Source organism: Dromiciops gliroides, chromosome 2 (genome assembly GCF_019393635.1).
Source record: "Dromiciops gliroides isolate mDroGli1 chromosome 2, mDroGli1.pri, whole genome shotgun sequence".
NCBI classification, from domain to species: domain Eukaryota; kingdom Metazoa; phylum Chordata; class Mammalia; order Microbiotheria; family Microbiotheriidae; genus Dromiciops; species Dromiciops gliroides.
In genome coordinates, this window is record NC_057862.1 from 48,989,511 (window position 1) to 49,011,240 (window position 21,730).

Here is a 21,730-nt window from a genome sequence, read left to right on the forward strand (position 1 = left end):
CCCGGCTGGGGATGGAGCTACTTGAAACGTGGGGTGGAAGAGCAGAACGGGGGTCTAAAGGGTTTCTACCCCAGCTCCTTCAGGGGCCCCCTATGGAGACAGACCTAGAGTACCCATCCAGAAGGTGAGCAGGGAATCCAGGGCAGACAGGTTAGAAGCACATGGAGGAGTGAGCAGGATGAAGATTTTGGAGTGGGGGGAGGTAGGGTCTAGACCTTCGTTGGGCAGAGGGCAAGGAGGAGAGCACTATGGGGTGGGAAGGTGGAGAGGCTCAGAATTCTACAAGTGGTAAGCTTGACCAACACAGAGGACTGATTCGTCCAGGCTCCCTGTGTGAGAGGGAGCAGAGGAAGGAGGGGGGTCACATTTCCCTACCCTTAGAGCACAGGTCCTTAAACTTTTTTTGTGCCATGGACCTCTTGGGTAGTCTGGTGAAGCCATGGACCCCTTCTCAGATCATGGTGTGAGTTTGTTTTTTTCAATCTTAATATTTTATTTTTTCCAGTTACATGTAAAGATACTCTTTTTAAAAAATTTTATTTTTATGGGGCAATGAGGGCTAAGTGACTTGCCCAAGGTCACATAGCTAGTAAGTGTCAAGTGTCTGAGGCTGGATTTGAACTCCACTGTGCCACCTAGCTGCCCCTAAAGATATTTTATAACCTTTGTTTTTTATAAGAGAATCATGTTTTTTAAATGCCTAAAATAAAATGTATACAATTAAAAAGGAAACCAGTTATATAGAGATACAGTTATCAAAGGTTTGTGGGTTTGTGATTTGTTTGTTTGGTTTTTTTAAACACAAAAGTTCACAGATCCCAGGTTAAGAATCCCTGCTTGGGGGGCAGCTAGGTGGCACAGTGGATAGAGCACCAGCCCTGGAGTCAGGAGTACCTGGGTTCAAATCCAGCCTCAGACACTTAACACTTACTAGCTGTGTGACCTTGGGCAAGTCACTTAACCCCAATTGCCTCACTAAAAAAAAAAAAAAAAGAATCCCTGCTTGGGGAATCCCCCCTGGATTGAAGGAGGAGACAGTGTCCCTGACATCTGGAAGCCCCTAGTCAGATCAGACTCAATTTCAACATGTGTCAAGTGCTCTGCTAGGCAGTGAGGGGCAAAATGAAGCTGGCTTTTTCTGGAGAGAAACAATATGTAAACACAACCACGAGACCAATTCAGACTAAGTATAATTTGGGAGGTGAGAGGAACACTGATAATTGGGGAGATAAGAGAGTCTTCCCGAAGGAGGAGGTATCTGACCTGTGCTTAGAAGGAAGCAAAGGATTATACAAGGCAAAGGAGAGGAAGAACAGTTTATTCCAACCCGGAGATAAGATGATAAGTCTTCTGGTGTGAACAGAGAGACTGCAGAGATGCTCGGCAATCGCCTCCAAAGGTTCCCCCTTCTCGGTGAACACGGATGGGTTGTAGCTGGGCAGGTTTCTGTACACAGGTACTGGGGTGTGAGAGGGAGAGGGGCCGGTGTTATGTTTAGCTGACCGCATTCAGGTGGGGCTAGTGAGACGTCACAGAAAGGAGAGAAAACTCGGGATTCGAACACTGGACTTGGGCCTTACATCTAGAACTGGAAGGGACACCAGGGGCCCTCTAGTCCAACTCCCTTATTTGAAAGGAAAATGTTGAGGAAACTGAGGTCCAGGGACATTTTTCCGAAGTCTTGTTGAGTCGTTTCAGTCGTGTCTGATTCTCTGTGACCCCATTTAGGGTCTTCTTGGCAAAGATACTGGAGGGGTTTGCCATTTTCTTCTCCAGCTCATTTACAGATGAGGAAACTGAGGCAAACTGGGTTAAGTGACTTGCTTAGGATCACACAGCTAAGTGTTTGAGGTCACATTTGAACTCAGGTTTTCCTGACTCCAGAGCCAGAACTCCGTGCACTATGGCGCCACCTAGCTGCCCAAAGTCACACATGTATTAAAGACCGAAGTAGAATTTGAACCCAGGTCCTTTGACTCCAGAATCAAAAGGGGAAGGGGAAGAAGGGGGAAAAGAGGAAGAAACAAGTATTGATCAAGTGCCGAGAATGTACCAGGCACTGCTCTAAGCACTTTGCACGTTATCTCATTTGATAATGTTGGAATCTCTGCACGTCTGGTGCGTTGTCACTGGTCTGTGATGTGCAGGGGATGCCCATTCCCAGGTGCAACTAGATGATCTACGCAGTCCCTTCAACCCTTCTGACTCTGAGTCTCTCTTCTATCACTTACTATTGCCATTTACCACCTGGAGTTGTGCTGCTCTTACTGCTCTTAAGGAATCTAAAACTGAGTGGGTGAGCTAAATAAGTAAAATTTTTAAAAGGAGCATGTACACAAGACAAGATCACTCAGCAATATTATACTGGGCATGACCATCAAGTGCTGTATGAATTAAAAGGAGGGAGAAATGACCACATGGCTGATTTCCCAACACCCCCTCCCCCCATGACCACTCTTCAGTTTGTAAATGAGAACACTGATCCTGATAGCTCTGTACGTGGTCACCAGTCATAGGGTGATGAGTCAGAGTGGGCATTCAAGCCCTCTAACTCCAGATAAGGAACGGGCTCTCACTACACCGAGCTGGAGATAAGTGAGAGTTGATTCTAGTTTGTTGAGTTGTGTCCAACTCCTCATGACCCCATTTAGGGTTTTCTTGGCAGAGATATGAGCAGTTTGCCATTTCTTTCCCCAGCTCATTTTACAGATGAAGAAACTGAGGCAAAAGGGGTGAAGTGACTTGTCCACGGTCACCCAACTGCTAAATTTCCATACTCATATTTGAACTCAGGAAGACCAGTCGTCCTGACTCCAAGCCCAATGCTCTGTGCACTTTGGTGCCACCTAGTGGCCGTAGAGAGTCAATGGAATGAACCAATCCAGCAATCCATCCTACATCTAACTTGACCTAGGGGTGGGCATGGGCAGGGGATGTGAAAAAGGAAGGCTTCTGGGAGGAATTGATCCTGTACAAGCTGGAGATGTTGTTTGGATTGAGAAGGTAGAGAGGAGCCTGTGAGGACATTCCAGGGAATTGAGAGGCAGGGAAGAATGACAGATGTAGGGGAAGAGGTAGACTAGTTGATTTAAAATAGGTTAGTCTAAGGAAATAGTGGGAGATCACCAGATAAATTGTAACCTCTGACAAAATGGTTATTGTAAGAACAGAAACTGTTAATACCAAATGTAATATCACTCGCCACTCCCTTAAATGATCCTTGTAATTTCAGGGATGTCCTTATATTCCTACTCTTAAGATAGTCACTCAATGTGGTGGGGCTGAACCACACCCTAGGTCCCCCCCACCCAGGAATGTTGCCTCGTGGGGAGCCCAGCTCAAGCAGGATCTCAGCTTCTATTGTCCTTACCCTTTCCATTGGGATTCATGGCATTGAAGGGCAAACCAACCAGAATGAACTAGCTTTCCACGCCTGGATTACCATGGGCCATTGGGGTCTCATGTCTGATCTATCTCCTCATCCTCCTCTTCTAAAACCATAGAAACTTTTTCATGGGTCTCTTTGGTTCGGAAATCCAGTGACCATCCCTCACGGTGGCAGGTTTGCTGCCCTGTTATCTCAATTAAAGATACTTTATTCCTCTACTCATGGTTTTGATTTATTTCTGGACTTGACACCTCCTTGAAAGCAGGTATAAAATATTTTTTGTATCTGTGTACCCCCTACACCTAACACAAGGCCTAGCACATAGCAGGCACTTAATAAATGCTTGTTGTGGAAGCAGCTAGGTGGCGCAGTGGATAAAGCACTGGCCCTGGATTCAGGAGTACCTGAGTTCAAATCTGGCCTCAGACACTTGACACTTACTAGCTGTGTGACCCTGGGCAAGTCACTTAACCTCCACTGCCCCACAAAAAAATATATAAATAAATGAATAAATGCTTGTTGTTTTTTTAATGTTTAGCACATAAATGCTGAGAATATTGATTGAATGAGATAGTTCAGTCCCTTTTTACAACAGCAAAACTGCAGGGAGAAACAGGAGGCAGTTTGGGCAAGACAAGGCACAACCCCCTTGAGGACCACCTCCCCAGAGACCTTGATGAAGACAGCCTGGCACCCTGGACCCAAGCTCTTCGGGAAGAACGTTCCTCCCAGACTGGCCCCTGAAGCCATCACCTGGTGTGAAGGGGGCCAGTTAACTCCATCCACTGCTAGCCACAATCAGGTGGCTGGGAGGGAGAGAGGGAGGAGGAGGGTAGCTAACACTTACATGGCGTTTACTTCGTGCCAGTTTCTGTGCTGGGCACGGGGAATACAAAGAAAGGCAGAAGACAGTTGTCGCTCTCCAGGACCTCCCTGTCTAAGGGTGGGAGTGGGGAATGACAACACACAAACCACTACGTAGGAGCAAGATACAGATGGGAGAAATTGGAGATAAGCAATAGAGGCAAGGTACAAGACTTAAGGAGCTGGGAAAGGCCACAGGGTCATCGAGCCGGTTGAGCTGAAGCAGCAGCAAGGCACCCCATGGAGGAGACAGGAGCACTGCCATCTCTCCCAGGGGAGAGGCCTCGTGACTCTGCAGCCAAGAACCATGGGACCAGCACTGCTTCCAGACCACTGGGCTCCCGTCCATCATTAAGGAGAGAAATCACTTTGGAGAAGGAGTCTACTTTCCCAAGCACCACCACCAACTGAGACCAACTGCCAGGTGCTGCCCACGGCAGGTGAGCATCAGAGCTGTGGGAGTGGGGCGGGCACCCCCTGGCCTGGCAGCCCTGCTTCGATCATCAGCCTGGGGACCAAGCCCCCTGGAGATGTGGCCTGGGGGCAGCTAGGTGGTGCAGTGGATAGAGCACCGGCCCTGGATTCAGGAGGACCTGAGTTCAAATCTGGCCTCAGACACTTTATACACTTACTAGCTGTGTGACCCTGGGTAAGTCACTTAACCCCAATTGCCTCACCCCCCCAAAAAAAAACCAGAGATGTGGCCTGGCTTCTCTTCCAGCTATGGCCACAGGCACTGAAGACCCATAAAAGGAAGTTCCTTAGCACCTTCATGTCAACATTAGAAGCATATAGGATTGGATCGGTGGAAATAACACAAAAGATGAGGCAATGTGTCCTAAAGGCCACAGGACTTTTCCATCTGGCTCGAAGAGTAAACCTTCAATATGTGCTGATTTACCATTAAAATGATATTAACAATAGCACTTACATAGCAATTTGAGGTTTGCAAAATGCTTTACAATTGTGATTTCATTTGGTCTTCGTGACAACCCTGGGAGATATCATCAGCTCCATTTTACAGAGGAGGAGACTGAGGCAGTTAAGTGAGTTGCTCAGGATTATACAACTAATTCTCTGAGGCAGAATTTGAACCTAGGTCTTCTTGACTCTAGGCCCCATGAGCTTCCTAAGAAGAGGGACTCATATAGTTTTATTTCTTTAAGTATTTCCCAATTACATGTAAAACTTTTTCAACATTCATTTTTTAAAACTGTGAGGCCCAAATTCTCTAACCCCCTTCTCCTACCCTGCTCCTTAAGAAGGCAGGCAGGGTTGCCCAAAGAAATCATGGAAGGGGGAAAGGGACCCACATGTACAAAAATATTTATAGCTGCTCTTTACGTGGTAGCAAGGAATTGGAAGTTGAGGGGGTGCCCATCAATTGGGGAATGGCTGGACAAGTTGTGGTATATGAATACAATGGAATACTATTGTGCTGTAAGAAATGATGAGCAGGAAGAGTTCAGAGAAACCTGGAGGGTCTTACGTGAGCTGATGATGAGTGAGATGAGCAGAACCAGAAGAACATTGTACACAGTATCATCAACATTGAGTGTTGACCTACTGTGATGGACTATATTCTTCTCACCAATGCAATGGTACAGAAGAGTTCCAGGGAACTCATGATAGAAAAGGATCTCCAAATCCAAGAAAAAAAAAGAAAGAAAGAACTGTGGAGTATAGATGCTGATTGAACCATATTATTTCTTTTGTTTTGGGTGCTGTTGTTTTTTTTTTTCTATTTTGAGGTTTTGCATCACTGCTCTGATTTTTTCTCTTGTAACAGGATTAATGCAGAAATAGGATTAATGTTATTATGTGTATATATATATCTATATGTATATGTATAGAGATATATAGATATAACCTATATCAGATTACCTGCTGTCTAGGGGAGGGGGGAGGGAGGGGAGGGAGGGAGAAAAATCTGAAATTGTAAAGCATGTATAAACAAAAGTTGAGAACTATCTTTACATGTAACGGAAAAAATAAAATACCTCATACATTAAAAAAAAAAAAAGAAGGCAGGCAGGGGCAGCTAGGTGGATAAAGCACCGGCCCTGGAGTCAGGAGGACCTGAGTTCAAGTATGGCCTCAGACACTTAACACTTACTAGCTGTGTGACCCTGGACAAGTCACTTAACCCTCATTGCCTTGCCAAAAAAAAAAAAAAAGGCAAGCAATATTCTCTTTTCTATTTACACCCCCAAAGCTTAGCACAGTGCTTTGAACATAGGAAGCCAATTGCAGCACCATGTTTACATGTGGGTGCTCTGTCCAGAGGAATGTAATATTTGGTTGCTTATAGGACATTTGGGAGTTTGGGGGTAGACTTTGACCCAGATGTCTCTGGAGGAGAGAGTGACCCTTCACAGCCCTCCCTCACTTAAATCGAATTAACTGCAAGTCACGACATCACCTCCTGATGTCATGGTCCTCTTCGAAAGCGAAAGATAAACAACTTTCCACCCCCCACCTCTTTTACTCCTCCCTCTCGCTTCTGAAGGAGTCTCTGGGGCTGAGCCTTGTTTGGCCGGGACTACATTTCCCATGGGGCCCTGCGCTCAGGCTGGTGACGCAACACTTGGCTCTCGGGAAATCCAGACGTGTCGGGAGCCCGGGGCGAGGATGGCCGACCAGCAGCAGCGAGGTGACCCAAGGGCGCGCTGAGCGGGAAGGGGAGGGGAATTTAAAGGAGGAGGGGAGCTGGGGAGGGGTTGGAAGCACACGGTGGGGGAAGCCCCTCGCCAGGCTCAGACCATGCCGGAGGGAAGGGGGGGGGCGGTGGCGGCGGGAGGGGGCAGGACCGGAGCCGGTCTCCCGGGGTAACAGGTGGGGGGGCGGGGTCTCGGTCCCCGGGTCCGGGGGGAGTTTGAGGTTTACAGCTGGGATAGAACTTGGAGAGCATCCAGCCGTCTCCACTACACATATGGGGAAACTGAGGCGCACGGGGAGGGGGGGGGGTGGGGGGCGTGAACGGCTCCCGACTCCGCAAGAGTGAAAACAGCGAGCATTTAGGTAGCACTTTAGAGGCATGAGCTCGTCCTGGGAGGCAGGAGCCACTGTTTTCATCCCCGTCTTAACAGATGGGGAAACTGAGTCAGGCATCGGGGAAGCTGGGCTGGGGCTGCATTGGAACAGGTCCGATGGGCCACCTGTCTGCCCGTAGGAGACCCAGAGTGTGGAGTCTTGGAGGTAATCTCATAATACAGGCTTTAAGGTTTGGGGAGTCAGCAAGACCCAAGTTCAAATCCTGCCGTAGATGCTCACTGCCAAATCACCTCACTTCTACCTGTCTCAGTTTCCTCATCAGTAAAACGGGGATCCTACCAGCACCTCCCTCCCAAGGTGGTTGTGAGGATCAAATGAGATTGTAAAGCACTGTAGACTAGAACCGATCTGATCAACATTTATTAAACACCTATTGTGTGCCAGGCAATGTGCTAAACTGCTAGGGATGCTGCTTTCTTGTTGTGCAGCCATGTCCTTCGCTCCATGACTCCATTTGGGCTTCTCTTAGCAAAGATACTGCACTGGCTGGCCATTTCCTTCTCCAGCCCATTTTACAGATAAGGAAACTCTGGCAAACTGTCACACAATGCCTGAAGCCAGATGGGTCATCATGACTCCCAGGCCAGCACTCTATCCACTGCCTCACCTAGTATAAAAAGCCTATCCCTGCCCTCAAGGAACTTACACTCTTAAAGGAGGGAGACACACAAAAAAGAGGCAAGAAAGGTGGTAATGGGGGAGACCAAGGGGTTCCAAGTGCGGTGAGGTTTGTTTTCTCTGGAGCTGAAATCTGGCAGAGCAAACATTTCTTATGCACCTACTATGTGCCAGAGCACTGCCCTAAGCACTTTAGATACCAAAGGAGGCCAAGGGCAGTGCCTGCCCTCCAGGAGCTCACTATCTAATCTGGGAGAATTCTCCTGGGATTCTCTGCCCTGCCCTGAGATTGGTCCTTAAGGAATACTTGCCCTTTTCAAAGGAGGAAGCTGCGGCTCCTCATGGCTGCCAAGTGGACGTGGTCCTCCCTGACTCCACTCCTTCAGACAAGCCCTGGCAGGCCATGGAAACGTGAATCATGACGAGGAGCCCTTAGCAGACTGTCACCTGTCCTTGGTGGGGGGAGCTCCCCTTCCGCCTAGTTGGCCCCTGATACCCCATTGAGGTGACTCATATTGGAGGCCCACCAGCCATCTGCAGGCTGGGGCAGATTCCGCCAAACCCAAGAGGCCGTACTGAGTGTGGCTCTGCTGCTTCCGGAAGACCGGTCTAGCTCTAGAGAGGTGCATGGCTGGGAGACTGCGGGGCAGACCTGTGGCCCACTTCTTGAACTCAGAGAGAATATGGACCACAGTCACACTGGAAGGACCTCAGACTTCTTCCATGGAGGCATCAGAGAATCCCAGAGGCATTTGGGTATTTAAGGGGGATCTCCCTCTCTCTCAGTGCAATGCATCGGCTTCGGCAGCTTGCAATCTTAGAGAGCACTCCTACTGCTAGGAGGCTTGTTTCCCTATTACTAGACTACAATATGGGTGCGCCTCTCAAGTCCTCACTATTTTTGTTCAGAAAATATTTGGTAAAGTAGTTAATTATGGGAAGGATGTTGCTCTGAAGGAGAAATAAAAACCATAAACTCTCAAGAGCTGGAACGGCCCTTACGGGGCATCTGTTTAGTCATCGGTGTTCTGCTAACAATTATTAAGTGCCTGCTGTAGACAGACATGGTCCTTACACACAGAGAAATTAAAGTCTAGTAAGGGCAGGTGGCACATCCAGAGATATCTATACTAATACACACTAAGCTCCTTAGACAGGTACAGGTCAACTGCTATGTGAGATTCTGGGGTGGGATGTTACTTATGTATTGGAGGCAATTGAGGTAGATTTCTGGGAAGAAACTATTTGAATGGAGATTAAAAGAACAGATGGGGGGCAACTAGGTGACTCAGTGGATAAGCACTGGCCCTGGATTCAAAAGGACCCAAGTTCAAATCCGGCTTTAGACACTTGATACTTACTAGCTGTATGACCCTGGGCAAGTCACTTAACCCTCATTGCCCTGCAAAAAAAAAAAAAGACAGATAGGAATTCCACTGGGAGAGGGAGGGACTACACACTGAGGGAGGCCCAAGAGGAGGAGATGGTGCCACATGGGCGGGACAGGTTCCTTCACGCCTCAGTGGAGAAAGGCTGGGCAACACCCCAAGTTTGGGAAGAGCATGAACAAAGCCTTTGGCCGAAGTACTGAGTCTGTGAAAAGGAGCAATGGGAGATAGGCTGGAACAGTAAATTGAGGCCTGGGTGTCTGGAGCCTTGACTGCCAGGCTGAGGAGTCTGAACAGACAAGTGAGCTGTGGGAGGAAGTTAGATCATGAGAGCAGACTATGAAGAAAATGATCAGGTATGGGGCATCCAGTGTCCCTGGCAGCTAATTATCCAGCTTCTGCTTAAATACTTCCAGGAAAAGGAGAGCTCACACTACCTCACCAGACTGACCAATATGGGACAGCTGTAATGACTAGAAAGTTCTTTGTGATGAGGTCTTTAAAGTCTCATTAGGAAGGGGGCAGGGCAGTGAGGTGGTGCAGTAGATAGAGGACTTGGCCTAAGACCCGAGTTCCAATCCAGCATCAAACACTAGCTGTGTGACCCTGGGCAAGTCACTCAACCCTGTTTGCTTCAGATTCTGTAAAATGAGCTGGAGAAGGAAATGGCAAACCACTCCAGCATCTCTGCCAAGAAAACCCCAAAATGGGGTCATGAAGAGTTGTAAACAACTGAACAACAGTTGGGAGGGAGGGAAGGAGTTTAGGAAATGGAGAGCGTGCAAAAAACAAAAGTCTGGAGGCTGGACCTGTGATGTCATTGGTTCAGGGCACTCCAGGATGAGGAAATTCTTCGACCAATACAGGAGGTACCATCTATTCAGAGCTGCCTGAGGCCCTGAGAGGCTGTGAGTCACCCAGGATCCCAAAGACAGTAGTTGCTAGAAGCAGGACTTGAATCCAGGTCTTCCTGACTCTGAGCCCAGCTCTTTAGCCCCTACATTCTTCAAGAACAAAAGATATCCATTAAAAAAAAGGTCCTGGAACCAAGCAGTGCCCCCTGTCACACCTAACACCATTCACAACACAGAGTCATGGATCCTTTCACTCACACATGATTCCAGAAGCCCAGGGTCTCTGCCCCCCAGAGGGGTGGCGGGGTCTGCCTTTAAGGGACCACAGTGCCATAGAGAATGGCAAACCAGATCATAATCATGCAATGCTAGGGCTAGAGAGGCCTCAGGGACCTGGGGGGAATTCTTGCCAGAGCTGGCCCTCACATGTAGGCTCCTTCCACTGCTCACTGTGGCTAAAATGACAGGGAGGAAATGGAGGTCTGGGGGAGTTGCCCTTCTGCAATTACAAATTGCCCATATCTGTCGCCACATCTTGGGCCACTGGGGAGTCTGCTGAGCTTCCCTAGAGCAGGGGAGGACAGAGAGGGAATCTCCTCCTGTTCTGAGGGGCTCTCCTGCCCCAAGAGCATCACTGCTTCACTGGGATTGGGGCTGCAGGGCAGGGTCTGAGTTTCTTATAAATTGTGGGTCCCTGGCCTGGGCTGTGAACTTTATTGAAAACAATTATTTTGCTAACCATTTCAGTGTGATTCCTCTTTAATCCCATGTATTTTATGCCATTAAAACCTTCCTAAGGAGGGGTCTGTGGTCTTCACTGGATTGCCAAAGGGGTCCGAGACCCAAAAAGGATAAAGGCCCCTGGGGTCTAAATGCCAGCCCCTTCTCCTCAGTCTGCTAAGAGTCAGTGAGAGTAGGGGGCAGCTAGGTAGTGCAGTGGATAAAGCACCGGCCCTGGATTCAGGAGTACCTGAGTTCAAATCCAGCCTCAGACACTTGACACTTACTAGCTGTGTGACCCTGGGCAAGTCACTTAATCCCCACTGTCCCACAAAAAGAAACCAAAAAAACTCCCCAAAACAAGAGTCAGTGAGAGCAGCTCTATGGTTGTGCTGGGCCCACCCTGTGGATGGCCAGGTGTTCAGAAAGGCTAAGCTGACCACCTGCTCTTCCTGGCAGTGTTCCTGCTGTCCTGCCCTGTTCAGCATTATGCCTGGGGGAAGATGGGCTCCTCCAGTGAAGTAGCCCAGTTGCTGGCAAGCAGTGATCCCTTGGTCCAGATTCAAGAGGACAAGCCATATGCAGAGGTGAGGAAGGCCCCATCTCTCATACACGAGTCATGCCCAAGGAGCCCCAGCACTGGCAGGTGGCAGAAAGAAGGAAGTCTGGCCCACCCAGTGCTTATGTATTCAAAGACAGGACTGATACAAACAGATGTGGTTTTCTGCCCGCAGAAAGAAAACAGGAGGTTCAGAAAACAATCTGAGGATAAGAATTCTTTTTTCTCAACACACATAGCAGTCATTGATTCCCTCCTCAATTTCCAGCTTTAACTGGGGGAAGGAGGGGCACGGTAGCTGTACCATGGGCCAGGACCATTGAAGAGCCCATCAGATTAATGGGAATCCCTTGTATCTGTGCAGTGGCTAACATTTGACCCTATCGACCTTGCTACCTTCAAGGTCAGCTGAGTCCCACAGAAGTTAAGTGATGTGCTCAGGGGATGCCTCCAGGTAGTGAGAGCCGAGGTCTCCAACTTCTTTGGTCCACACTGCTGCCTGCCTGAGAGCAGAATCAGGCCTCAGACTCACTTCAGATGTGTGGGAGCTGATGGGGATCTTGGTCTGAGGTGGGCGTCTTTAGGGGGCTGTTGTGATAGTAGTTAAGGTAAACTGAGGCCCAAAGTTCCAAGGCTAGTAATTCCCAACGAAAGGAGTCTCTCAGGCAGTCTAAAGATCCCAAGGTGGGGCTTACTAGCCTACATATAGTTTGGGGAAGAGGAGGAAATGTAAAACAACATGACTGGTTACAAAGGCTTTAGTATTGTAGATGATGGGACAAAGGGCTAGCAACAAGGCCCCCTTCCATTTTGTCATGTTACTAGGGAAAGCTCACTGGTGTTACCCACCTGCACGGCTAGTTAGAGTCCCAGGGAGAACAGTCCAGACTTTCTTGCAGGCCGGCCAGCCTGACACTCACCTGCATCTTGCCGTGCTTGTTAGCAAGATCACAGATCTCCCTAATTCTACATGGACAGGAAGATGGGTCAATATAATACACTTCTCGGAATTAAGGTGATTTATAGGACAACTGAATTCTAAACTGACTCAGAGAGGGAAAACCAAAACATCTGGACTCCTGAACTTCAAACTTACTCAAAGAAACGTGGCTCAGGCAGTTACAGAATAGAATCAAATAGAAAATCACTATCAGATTTTCTCCGGGGTCAGCATCACCTTCCTCGTCTGACTAACCATTCTCTCCTGTTCAGATGTGGATGGGCACCCACCCCCGTGGCGACGCTGTGATCACTAACACTTGTATCTCTGTGAAGACCCTGGGGCAGTGGATCACCAGCAACTTGACTTCCTTGGGGAGCCGGGTCAAGGAAACCTACCAAGATCTGCCTTTCCTCTTCAAAGTGCTGTCTGTCAATACGGCCCTTTCCATCCAGGCACATCCCAATAAGGTAGGGGCCATGTGTGTGCAAGTAGTACCTGCACAGGGGCCATTGATGATGGGGGGTCCCCCCCCAACCCCGCCGCAGCAATCTGAACATTCTCCACTTGGTACTGATGACCTCACCCTTCCTTGTCCAACCCAAGCTCAATCCAGATTCACATGAAGGCTCCCAACTGAGCTCTCTGGGGTAGGCTTTGGCTAGCAGCCCATGCCTGAGCATCCCCCTCATGCTGAGAGCTGTGTAGCTGCTCTGCCACTCTCCCTCCCTAGCCTACACCTGTTCCAAAGGACCTGAAAGATCATCTTTTCACTGTAACATAGAGCTGGAAGAGACCTGTGAGGTCCCCTTTATGGTGAGAGGAACCTTATTTTATATATGCAGCTGAGGTTGAGAGACATGAAATGATTAGCAGGGGATCCTCTGACAGTCAAGCCCTTTGTCCCCATATCATGCCCAAGTCTCCTAGTGAGCACATACAGGGCGATAGCTTGTGGGAGTCACAGAGGCCTAGATCCCAGTGGGGGGGTTGGAGCAAGGCCAGACCTGCAGCTCAGACTGAACTTATCCAAGACCTCAGGCCCCAGAACTCTGCAGGGAAAACAGATGGGGGCGAATCGTGCCGCCCCTCCTGTTCAGCAACCCCTGCCTGCCCAAGTGGAGCAGAGGTTCAGAAACACTTCCAAGCGACAGCTGAGATTCCTCTGGACAGGGAGGTGGCCAGAGGGCCTCGTGTTTATTGCTCTCTTTGTCTCCGACTCCCTCATAGGAACTGGCAGCAAAGCTTCATGCCCAGGCTCCGGAGCACTACCCAGATAAAAACCATAAGCCCGAGATGGCCATCGCCCTCACCCCTTTCCAGGCCTTATGTGGCTTCCGGCCTGTCGAGGAAATCGTGGGCTTTCTTCAGAGTAAGGCGAGCTGGGCCATGGACAGTAGGCTGGGCCTGGGGCTATGGAACAAAGGGTAACCACTGGGATCCTGAGGCCAGCATCCTAAGGGCCTCAAATACTTCGAAGACCTTTCCAGATAAGATGTTACTCAACATCGGTCCTGGGATATACTTAGGATTTCTGCAGTGCAGAGAAGTGACTCTCGGCTAAGCTCTTCATGGGAATGGCTGGGGAGGCTGTGAGGGCTAGGATGGGTGGTCCTGGGGAGCAGGGAGGTCTGGGAAGTTAAGATCAGTGTCCTTGCCACTCCCAGGGTGGGTTGGAGGGGCCTGGTTCTGGTGCCAGGCCCACAGACTTGTCTTCCTGCAGAGGTACCAGAGCTCCGGTCTCTGATTGGCAACGAGGCAGCAGCACAGCTGGAGCAGAGTGTAGGCCAGGACCCCCAGGCCGTCTCTTCTGCCCTTCGAGTTGGCTTCACCAAGATGATGAAGAGTGAAAAGGCTGCCTTTGAAGAACAGCTCCGTGTTTTGGTGAAGCGCATCTCTCAGGAAGGTTGGCATGGCTTGGGTGCTGTGGTGGGCTCAGTGGGCATCTCAGGCCAGTCAGCCCCACATCTCCACCGTCCTGCTCCAATGGGCTCTTCCTCCCTTCTCCCGTGGGGGGCACTGAGTGAAACCAGCTTTGGGCAGCACCCCAGCTCTTTGGCTTTTCATTCTCCACAAGAGCCGCAGCTTCACTGAACAGGACAGAACTCCCAAGGTAATGTTTAACTGGAGCTTTCTGCATGGACCAGGGGCCTCCTAAGGTACTCACTGATTCAGTCATGACTGTGGTCCTTCCTGGCATCTCTGTAGAGGAAGGGAGAGAAGAGTCTGGCACTCCAGGGGAAGCCTCTGGTGCTCGACCGTCCCTCAGAGGACCGATGTGACAGTCCTTTCTGCAGGGAGCTCAGGCACACTGAACAAGACAGGAGAGAACAATCTGATGCTTAGCTGGGGTGGTGCAGTAGACGTCTCGTGGCAGCCAAGCTGGCGTCCTTCACAGGCAGGATGCATCTTTGCTGTCGAGGGCCTAGGGCAATCCTACCTGTGCTTCAAGGCCTCAGGCCAAGTCTCTCCCCGCACCCACAGGAATGGCCGATCTTTCGTTCGCGTTTGATAGTTCATGGAACGTAGTACCTCATTTGACCCTCACAACTCTGTGAAGTTGGAATGCTGCCAGTGCTTCCATTTGACAGATGAGGAAATCAGGGCTCAGGTTAAATGACTTGTCCAAGACCTTTAACAAGTCTGTAAAAGTGGTACTGCCTGACCCAGAACCCAGGCCCTTCATGATTCTAAACCAAGAGAGCCCAGGAAGCCCCGTCCTCTCTTCCCTTGTGCTCACTGTCTAACGCCTTATCTTGTGTCTGCATCAGGCCTGTGCCCCGTTGCTTGGGGCTCCCCTGCCCAGAACAGGAGGGTCGATGGCATCTGGCTTACTCTCGCACCTCTTCCCATCTAGTGGCAGAAGGGAAAGACGTGACAGAGAGTAACGGGGAGCTCCTCCTGAAGCTTCATGGACAGTACCCTGGTGACATTGGCTGCTTCGTCATCTACTTCCTGAACATGGTGAGGCTAGAGCCAGGAGACGCCATCTTCCTGGGGGCCAATGAACCCCATGCTTACCTGAATGGAGGTGAGTGGGAGAAGGCAACAAGGCCTATGTGGATGGGCCCACAGGCCAGCTTCCTGGTCCACAGGCTTGGGGTCTCGGCGAGAGGGCCACAGAGGCACGCGCAGGATCTCCATCCACTGCCTGGGCCTTGCTTCTCACAGGCCCTCCTCACTAACACTTGGACTGAGATCCCCTAAAATAGTGGTCTCAGCCTCGCAAAGATATGGATCCCAGGGGCAGTGAGGGGGCACAGTGGTAAAGCACCGGCCCTGGAGTCGGGAGGACCTGAGCTCAAATCTGGCCTCAGACGCTTGACACTTACTAACTGTGTGACCCTGGGCAAGTCACTTAACCCCCATTACCCCGAGGGAAAAAAAAAAAATTTGGACAAAGATATGGATCCCTCTGTGCCACAGACCGCTTTAAAAACTACAAGTTAACATTAACTCTGGGCTGTTGTATTTCACTTTTTTTTTTTTTTTTGGTGAGGCAATGGGGGTTAAGTGACTTGCCCAGGGTCACACAGCTAATAAGTGTTAAGTGTCTGAAGCCAGATTTTAACTCAGGTCCTCCTGAATCCAGGGCCAGTGCTCTATCCACTGTGCCACCTAGCTGCCCCTGTTGTATTTCATTTTGTTAAGTTTTTCCTGATTACATTTCAATTGGGTTCTGGCCAGTGGCCTGTGGGCCCCAAGTGTGGTGTTCTGCCCTAAATCCGGCTGGGTAATGGGAGGGATAAGCATGGGCCTGAGTAGATGGTAAAGGGCCTATGGTAGTGAATCCTTCCCCTGAGTCATTCTTGATGGGAAATAGGGGAAGGGGCTTGGATGGCTTAGGGGGAGAGTGGGTTGGCACAGTGGTCAGGGAGTCTTGGGTCTTCCTGCTCTTGTAGAGGGGATGCTAGGAGATGGAGAGAGCATGTACACTGAGCAGTGTGTCCACCCCTTCCAGACTGTGTGGAGTGTATGGCATGCTCAGACAACACAGTGCGGGCTGGCCTGACGCCCAAGTTCATCGACGTGACCACCCTCTGTGACATGCTCAACTACACTCCGGCCCCAAGCAGTTCAAAACTCTTTCCTCCCATGGCTGATGAAGAGGACCCTTATGTCTCCATCTACAATCCACCTGTACCTGAATTCAAGGTTTTACAGATCAAGGTGAGCTGGGGGACATTGCCCCCCCCCCCGCCCCCAGGCCCTGTGGCAGCCCTGGGTCAGACACTAGGTGTGAGACAGAGGGGCCAGAGGGCGGCTCCTTTGCTGCATGGGGGTTTATGAACCGCCTTCTTAAAGCTTGTTACTCAGCACCCTGACTGTGTGCAGCACGTTTCCTCCACAACCAGCCTGTCCCGTTTCTACTTTCCTCTGGGTCTGCACTAGAACAGTAAGTTGGTGCAGCAACAGGACCCACTTCCCATCTGGTTCCATATGCTTCTCTTCCCATAGATTCCTTCCACTGTCCATTTCTACATGGTTACCAACATAGACTCAGCCAGCATCCTACTGGTGGTGAAGGGGAAAGCCCAGGGTAACTCACTAGCCTCCAAGTCTGACATCTTCTTGCATCGTGGCAGCGTGGTCTTCATCTCGGCCAACGAGTCTCTGTCACTGGAGCTCAGTCCGGCGGAGGACCTGCTCATGTTCCGAGCCTGCTGTGCGCTCTAGTTGTCCTTTCCGAGCCCGCCTCGGCCTCGCCACATGTAGCCCTGTGGTCTCCCGTCAGCCCCTGTGTTGTCTCTGAGAAGCTGCAAGAAAGTAGGCCCATGTATCCTGCCGGCGCTGTTCCTTCCCCGGCTCATCTGCAAGAGCTAGGGAAGGAACCTGTGTCTATGGGGTGGGGCAGCAGTCTGTCCAACAGCAGAAGAGGGAGCCCTATGCTCTTTCTGAAGGTATTTAAGCACATGCTTAAATGGTGACTGTCCCTCAAAGATGCTGGACTGGGTGGCACTTTGGACTTAAGGCCCTTCCCCACTCTAAGGTTCTAGGACCTAACACCAGCCTTCCTGTTAACATCCCTACCAGGAGTCCGTGACATAATGTGGCACAGGCACCCCTATTGGAGACACCGGCCTAATGTTCAGGGAAACTTGAGCAAGGCCTTTCCTCCCCACACCTGCCTCAGTTCCTTATTCTGTAGTGAGGTGAGCGGTGAGCTGGGGGCATGAGCCTCTCTCAAGCAGCCCAGTGAGGTGGGGATGTAGTTTCCACAGAAGCGGTGTCTCCAGCACTGGACATGATGGCACAGGGAAGGGTGGTGGTCCAAGGCAGCTGAGACTGGCATGCTCTAACACTTGTCTTCCTCCCTCCAACACTCCAGTGCTCTGCTTCTAGCCGGCTTCCAACAAGCATCTGTTGAGTTGACACACTAGTTCCCTTTGGTGTTCCTGATTGTGTTCTCTCGAGTTTGACCTTAAGTGTGCACAGGAGGAAACTGGCAGTGCAGGTCAGCACCTCACAGAGCAGCCTAGCACTGAGGAGCCAAGCAAGGCCAGTCAGCATCTGGTGGGAGAGCTTGAGCCTGGGTCTCCTGTAGTGGGCTTCCCAGAAGGTCATCTGAACTCTCTCAGGGACAGGGAGGTGTGGAGCCCCGTGCTGATAAAAAAAAAAATCTGAGCCGGGGACAGAAGAATGGGGGTGTTACTTTCCAAGACACCAAAACTGATGTGACCCTTGTGAGATCCAGCGCTTGCTGGACACTGGGGAACTGCTTCTTTTCTGCCATAGAAGCTCTCATTGCCCAGCTTAGTGACATTCAAGAACGGGTAATCAGGAGCACTGGACCCATGTTCTCTGGCCCCAGGCAGCTCAGGGGAGTGTCAGGAGAAGTGGTTTGTGGGTGACCCAGCAGCTGCTGTGTGTCATTCACAAGGCCTGAGCTGAACCCAGACATCCGAGGTGACAATGCCCAAGGCCCGACATGGGAGCTGGGCCCTTGCTAGCTGGTGATGACAGGGGAATTGGGAGTGTGTACAAAAAAGAAGCGCAAAGGGATCGCTAGCTCTGTGGCCTTTGTGATGTCGTGGCCTGGTGGCATAGGAGACGGCTGGCCTCAGAGCCCACGAGACCTGTTTTCTCCTCTGCCTTTCTGGATGACCCCAGGCAAGACCCCAACCCTCTCAGTGCTCTAGACCATGACAAGATTTCTTGTACCAGTGCGAGCAGAGGTTTGGTCCCTATGCCAGCTTACAGAAGGCTCAGGGCTACAAGTGAGGTGGCATTGCCCTGGGCCAGCACCTGCTGACAACATAGCCACAGCATGCCGGTGCCCATCCTAGATCCTCCTAGGAGGCCAAGGGCCAGATAGTTCATCTCACCTGGGGGGGGGGGCATGCTAGTTGCTCCCACAACACTGACACACACATGTCCTGTAGCATGAAGAAATTTATTGATATTATAAACTCTGATCCTGATAGAAAACTCTTAGCCGAAGACATCTCTAGATAGACATACTATGTACACTACATAAACAAAGCTGCCCTAGATTGGGCAGCCACAACAAACGGTCCCTTTCCCCAAGTGTGCTGATTGTCACTTGCAGAGCACCAGAAGGCGAGTGACCCGAAGCAGCCCTGGCGGCAGGCGGGCCGCCCACAGTGCTTAAACAAGCAGCCCGGGCCGACTGCAGACAGATCTGTCTCATTGACCAGAGCTCTGACAGCTTCCTGTTCCAATGGAATCCCTGCTGACCTGTGGGGCAGGATGGACATCAGCACCAGCAACTCCAGTGGCCCATTTCATGGCAATGAGACAGCCAAAGAAACAAGTGGGGTGGAAAGCCAAGGGCTAGAGCAGGGGCTCAGAACAGCCCCTTAAGGGGCAGCTAGGTGGCGCAGTGGATAGAGCACTGGCCCTGGAGTCAGGAGGACCTGAGTTCAAATCTGACCTCAGACACTGACTTACTAGCTGTGTGATCCTGGGCAAGTCACTTAACCCTAATTACCTCACCCTCCCCCCCAAAAAAAGAATAGCCCCTTAAGTCTAAGGAAGAACCCCGATTCTGGACCCATAGACAGGTTCAGAGTGTGGGGTCTTCTTTCATCCTGCTGGGGCAATGTCTGAACCTCCCTCAAGCCCTTCCTTTGTACCTCACCAGAAGATCCACAGAGGTGAGAAAGTCCCTATGCTTTTCACGGACTCCCTGCCAAGCCTGTCCTACATCCCCACTCATTTGTCTTTTTTCACTTGTCATTCTTTACAAAACAAGCTGCAACACAAACTGGGAGTACGGGTGCACACAGGTCCTAAAAGTAGCCAGGCAGCTGCAGCGGAACAGCTGCCCCAAAGGAGGCCGGGGTTGAGGCCAGAAGGAGGGGGAAAATGAGGACAAAGTTCCTGCTAGCGTTTGGGTTGTCTCTGAAATCCTCTGGCCTTCTCTGGTCTGGTCTGGCTCCAGCAGGCCCCACAGACCCTCCTGTGCGCTGAGGAGGCCAGTGGGACAACAGACTCAGAAGCACCTTTGGGGTGGCCCAGCTCCCTTAACAACATTCCTCTTCACGCAGAGCCATGAGACCAGGCACTGACTTGGTACATGCCCCTAAATACTAAATACACGTGGGAGGAGGGGTCAGAAGGTCTAGAGAACAGCCTGCAGTCAAGGAAGGGGAAGGTGGCCTCAGGGTGCTAGAGCCAAGGGGATGTCGTGCCACGCTCCCTCCATGGCCCACAGTCCCCCAATACAGGGTTCTCTGTGCCTTAGGTAAGACAAACTAACTAAATGAACATTTGAAAATCCCGGGGGAAGCTGAGCCCATCTGCAAAAAGTCCCCGAATCTAAATAAAAGGAACTAAGAGGAAATAAGGAAACCAAATATGTCTGTGGGGGGAAGGGGGCTTGTCGAGGTCCACCAAGAGATGAGAGGATTGGGGGGGGGGGGAGGGTGTTGGCCCCTTTGGTCATGTGCTTCCCTGGTTTGTCTGATTCCAACTTTCTATTCCTTGGGCTAAGCCACACTTCAGTCCCTTCAAGAGTTCTTAACAAAGATGATGAAAACTACTGATAGGTTCAGTTTCTGAAACATCCCAATCTTGGGCAAGCCACTATTGCCTCAGAGAAAATACAGAGAAGAGACCAGTCAGCCTTCAGAGAAGTCCTACCAGTGAAATCAAAGCTGGAGGCCTGCCCCCTCCCACAGTAGCTGAATGCCATCAACCCAGGAAGTGAACTGGGGGAGCCCGGCATGACCAAGGCCAAAAAAAAAAAGACCAGAAACTCCAAATGCATGGCTGAATAAATAAATAAGTGCGGGTTTGGGGGGGAGCAGGGAGAGGAGCCAGCTGTGCAGAGCAGCCACAGTGCCAGACTGCAGGGTCTTGGCTGGTCGCAGCAACTTCACAACTCCCTTGAATTGGAAATTGGTCATTCGGGTGCACCACAGCCAACATTCCCAAAGCAGTGAGGCACCCACACCAGGGGCGGGCTCAGGGGAAGGCCCAGTCAGCAGCACCTACAGAGAAAGGGCTCGTTTCACCCTGGAAGGGCAAGCCTGCAGGGGAGACCTGGGTCCTTGCCAAGGCCTGTGACACTTCCTTCTGTCAGAATCCTCCTTAAAGGACAGCTGCCTCTGACTGCTTTTCCCACCCTGCCATATAATAATTTCCTTCTGAACACACTGTGCAAGGGAGCAGCTTGCTCCTCGGAGAACGCCCACCCAACCCCCATTTCACTCCCATGATAAGTGGGCTAATTTCAAGAGCCAATGACCTTCTCTAAAACAAGACACGTTTTTGGTCACCCTCCTCCTGAAGAAGACAAAAGTCCTGAACTTCCCTCCCTGTACAGAGGAGTCCTCTCCCCACACGGCCGCCGCATCCCCTACAGACTCTGCTGTCTAGAAGCCTTCGGCCTGGTGGCCGAGCGTCCTGCAAGTCACTGACCTTCCTAAGTGGATGTTCGGCTCATGACGAGTCTGGTGCTGGCAGCTCTGCTCACCAGACAAGTAGAAGTCAATGCTTTAAAGGCCGCAGGGAAGTGGCTTCCCCTTGTGCGGGCACTGCCTACTGCACGGTACAGGAGAATGCTTCCCCGAGGCAGCAGCAGCAGCAGGTGCAGGAGGAGGAGGCCGTGGGCTTGGGAGGAATGAGGTCCAGAGCTTCGTCATCTGGCATTTCATCCAGGTGATACCCATCTTGCAGCAGCTGCCGGTTCAGATCCTGATTCACCTGCTGAGGGAAGAGGTCAGGAGGGTTAGACGCCAGGCTGGAAAGGAGTAATTTTGTTGTGCAAAAGTAAATATGTCCTATGCACTCAATGATCCCTGGGGTGCAGTAAAAGGGAAATGACAAGACCCAGAGCACTCACTTAGGGACATCGATTCAATGTCAACTCATATTAGG

At 50.8% G+C, this 21,730-nt stretch overlaps 2 protein-coding genes across 4 annotated transcripts in view; one reads left to right on the top strand and one right to left on the bottom strand.

Moving 5' to 3' along the window:
* MPI (mannose phosphate isomerase) lies at nt 1-17,758 on the top strand. 2 transcript variants are annotated; one of them, XM_043981601.1, is made up of 9 exons: nt 1-124; nt 6,762-6,905; nt 11,346-11,473; nt 12,658-12,855; nt 13,616-13,757; nt 14,109-14,291; nt 15,243-15,416; nt 16,347-16,555; nt 16,844-17,758. In XM_043981601.1, the coding sequence occupies exons 2-9, from the start codon at nt 6,806-6,808 to the stop codon at nt 17,060-17,062; spliced, it is 1,353 nt and encodes a 450-aa protein (XP_043837536.1). In that variant the 5' UTR covers nt 1-124; nt 6,762-6,805; the 3' UTR covers nt 17,063-17,758. The 2 variants fall into 2 exon arrangements, with proteins under 2 accessions (XP_043837536.1, XP_043837538.1); XM_043981603.1 differs by lacking the exons at nt 1-124; nt 11,346-11,473 and having other exon boundaries at nt 6,840-6,905.
* The window catches only part of FAM219B (family with sequence similarity 219 member B), a 12,973-nt gene continuing 8,253 nt past the window's right edge, over nt 17,011-21,730 (bottom strand). The window contains exons 6-7 of one of the 2 annotated variants that reach the window (XR_006354688.1): nt 21,272-21,559; nt 17,011-17,142 (exon numbers count right to left, since the gene is read on the bottom strand). Coding sequence is in view for 1 of the 2 variants with exons in the window: in XM_043981609.1 (XP_043837544.1) it covers nt 21,392-21,559 (168 nt within the window). In the remaining variant the exon portion in view is untranslated. Of the gene's footprint in view, nt 17,143-18,763; nt 21,560-21,730 lie in introns of those variants that run through there. The other variant, XM_043981609.1, reaches the window with a different exon arrangement.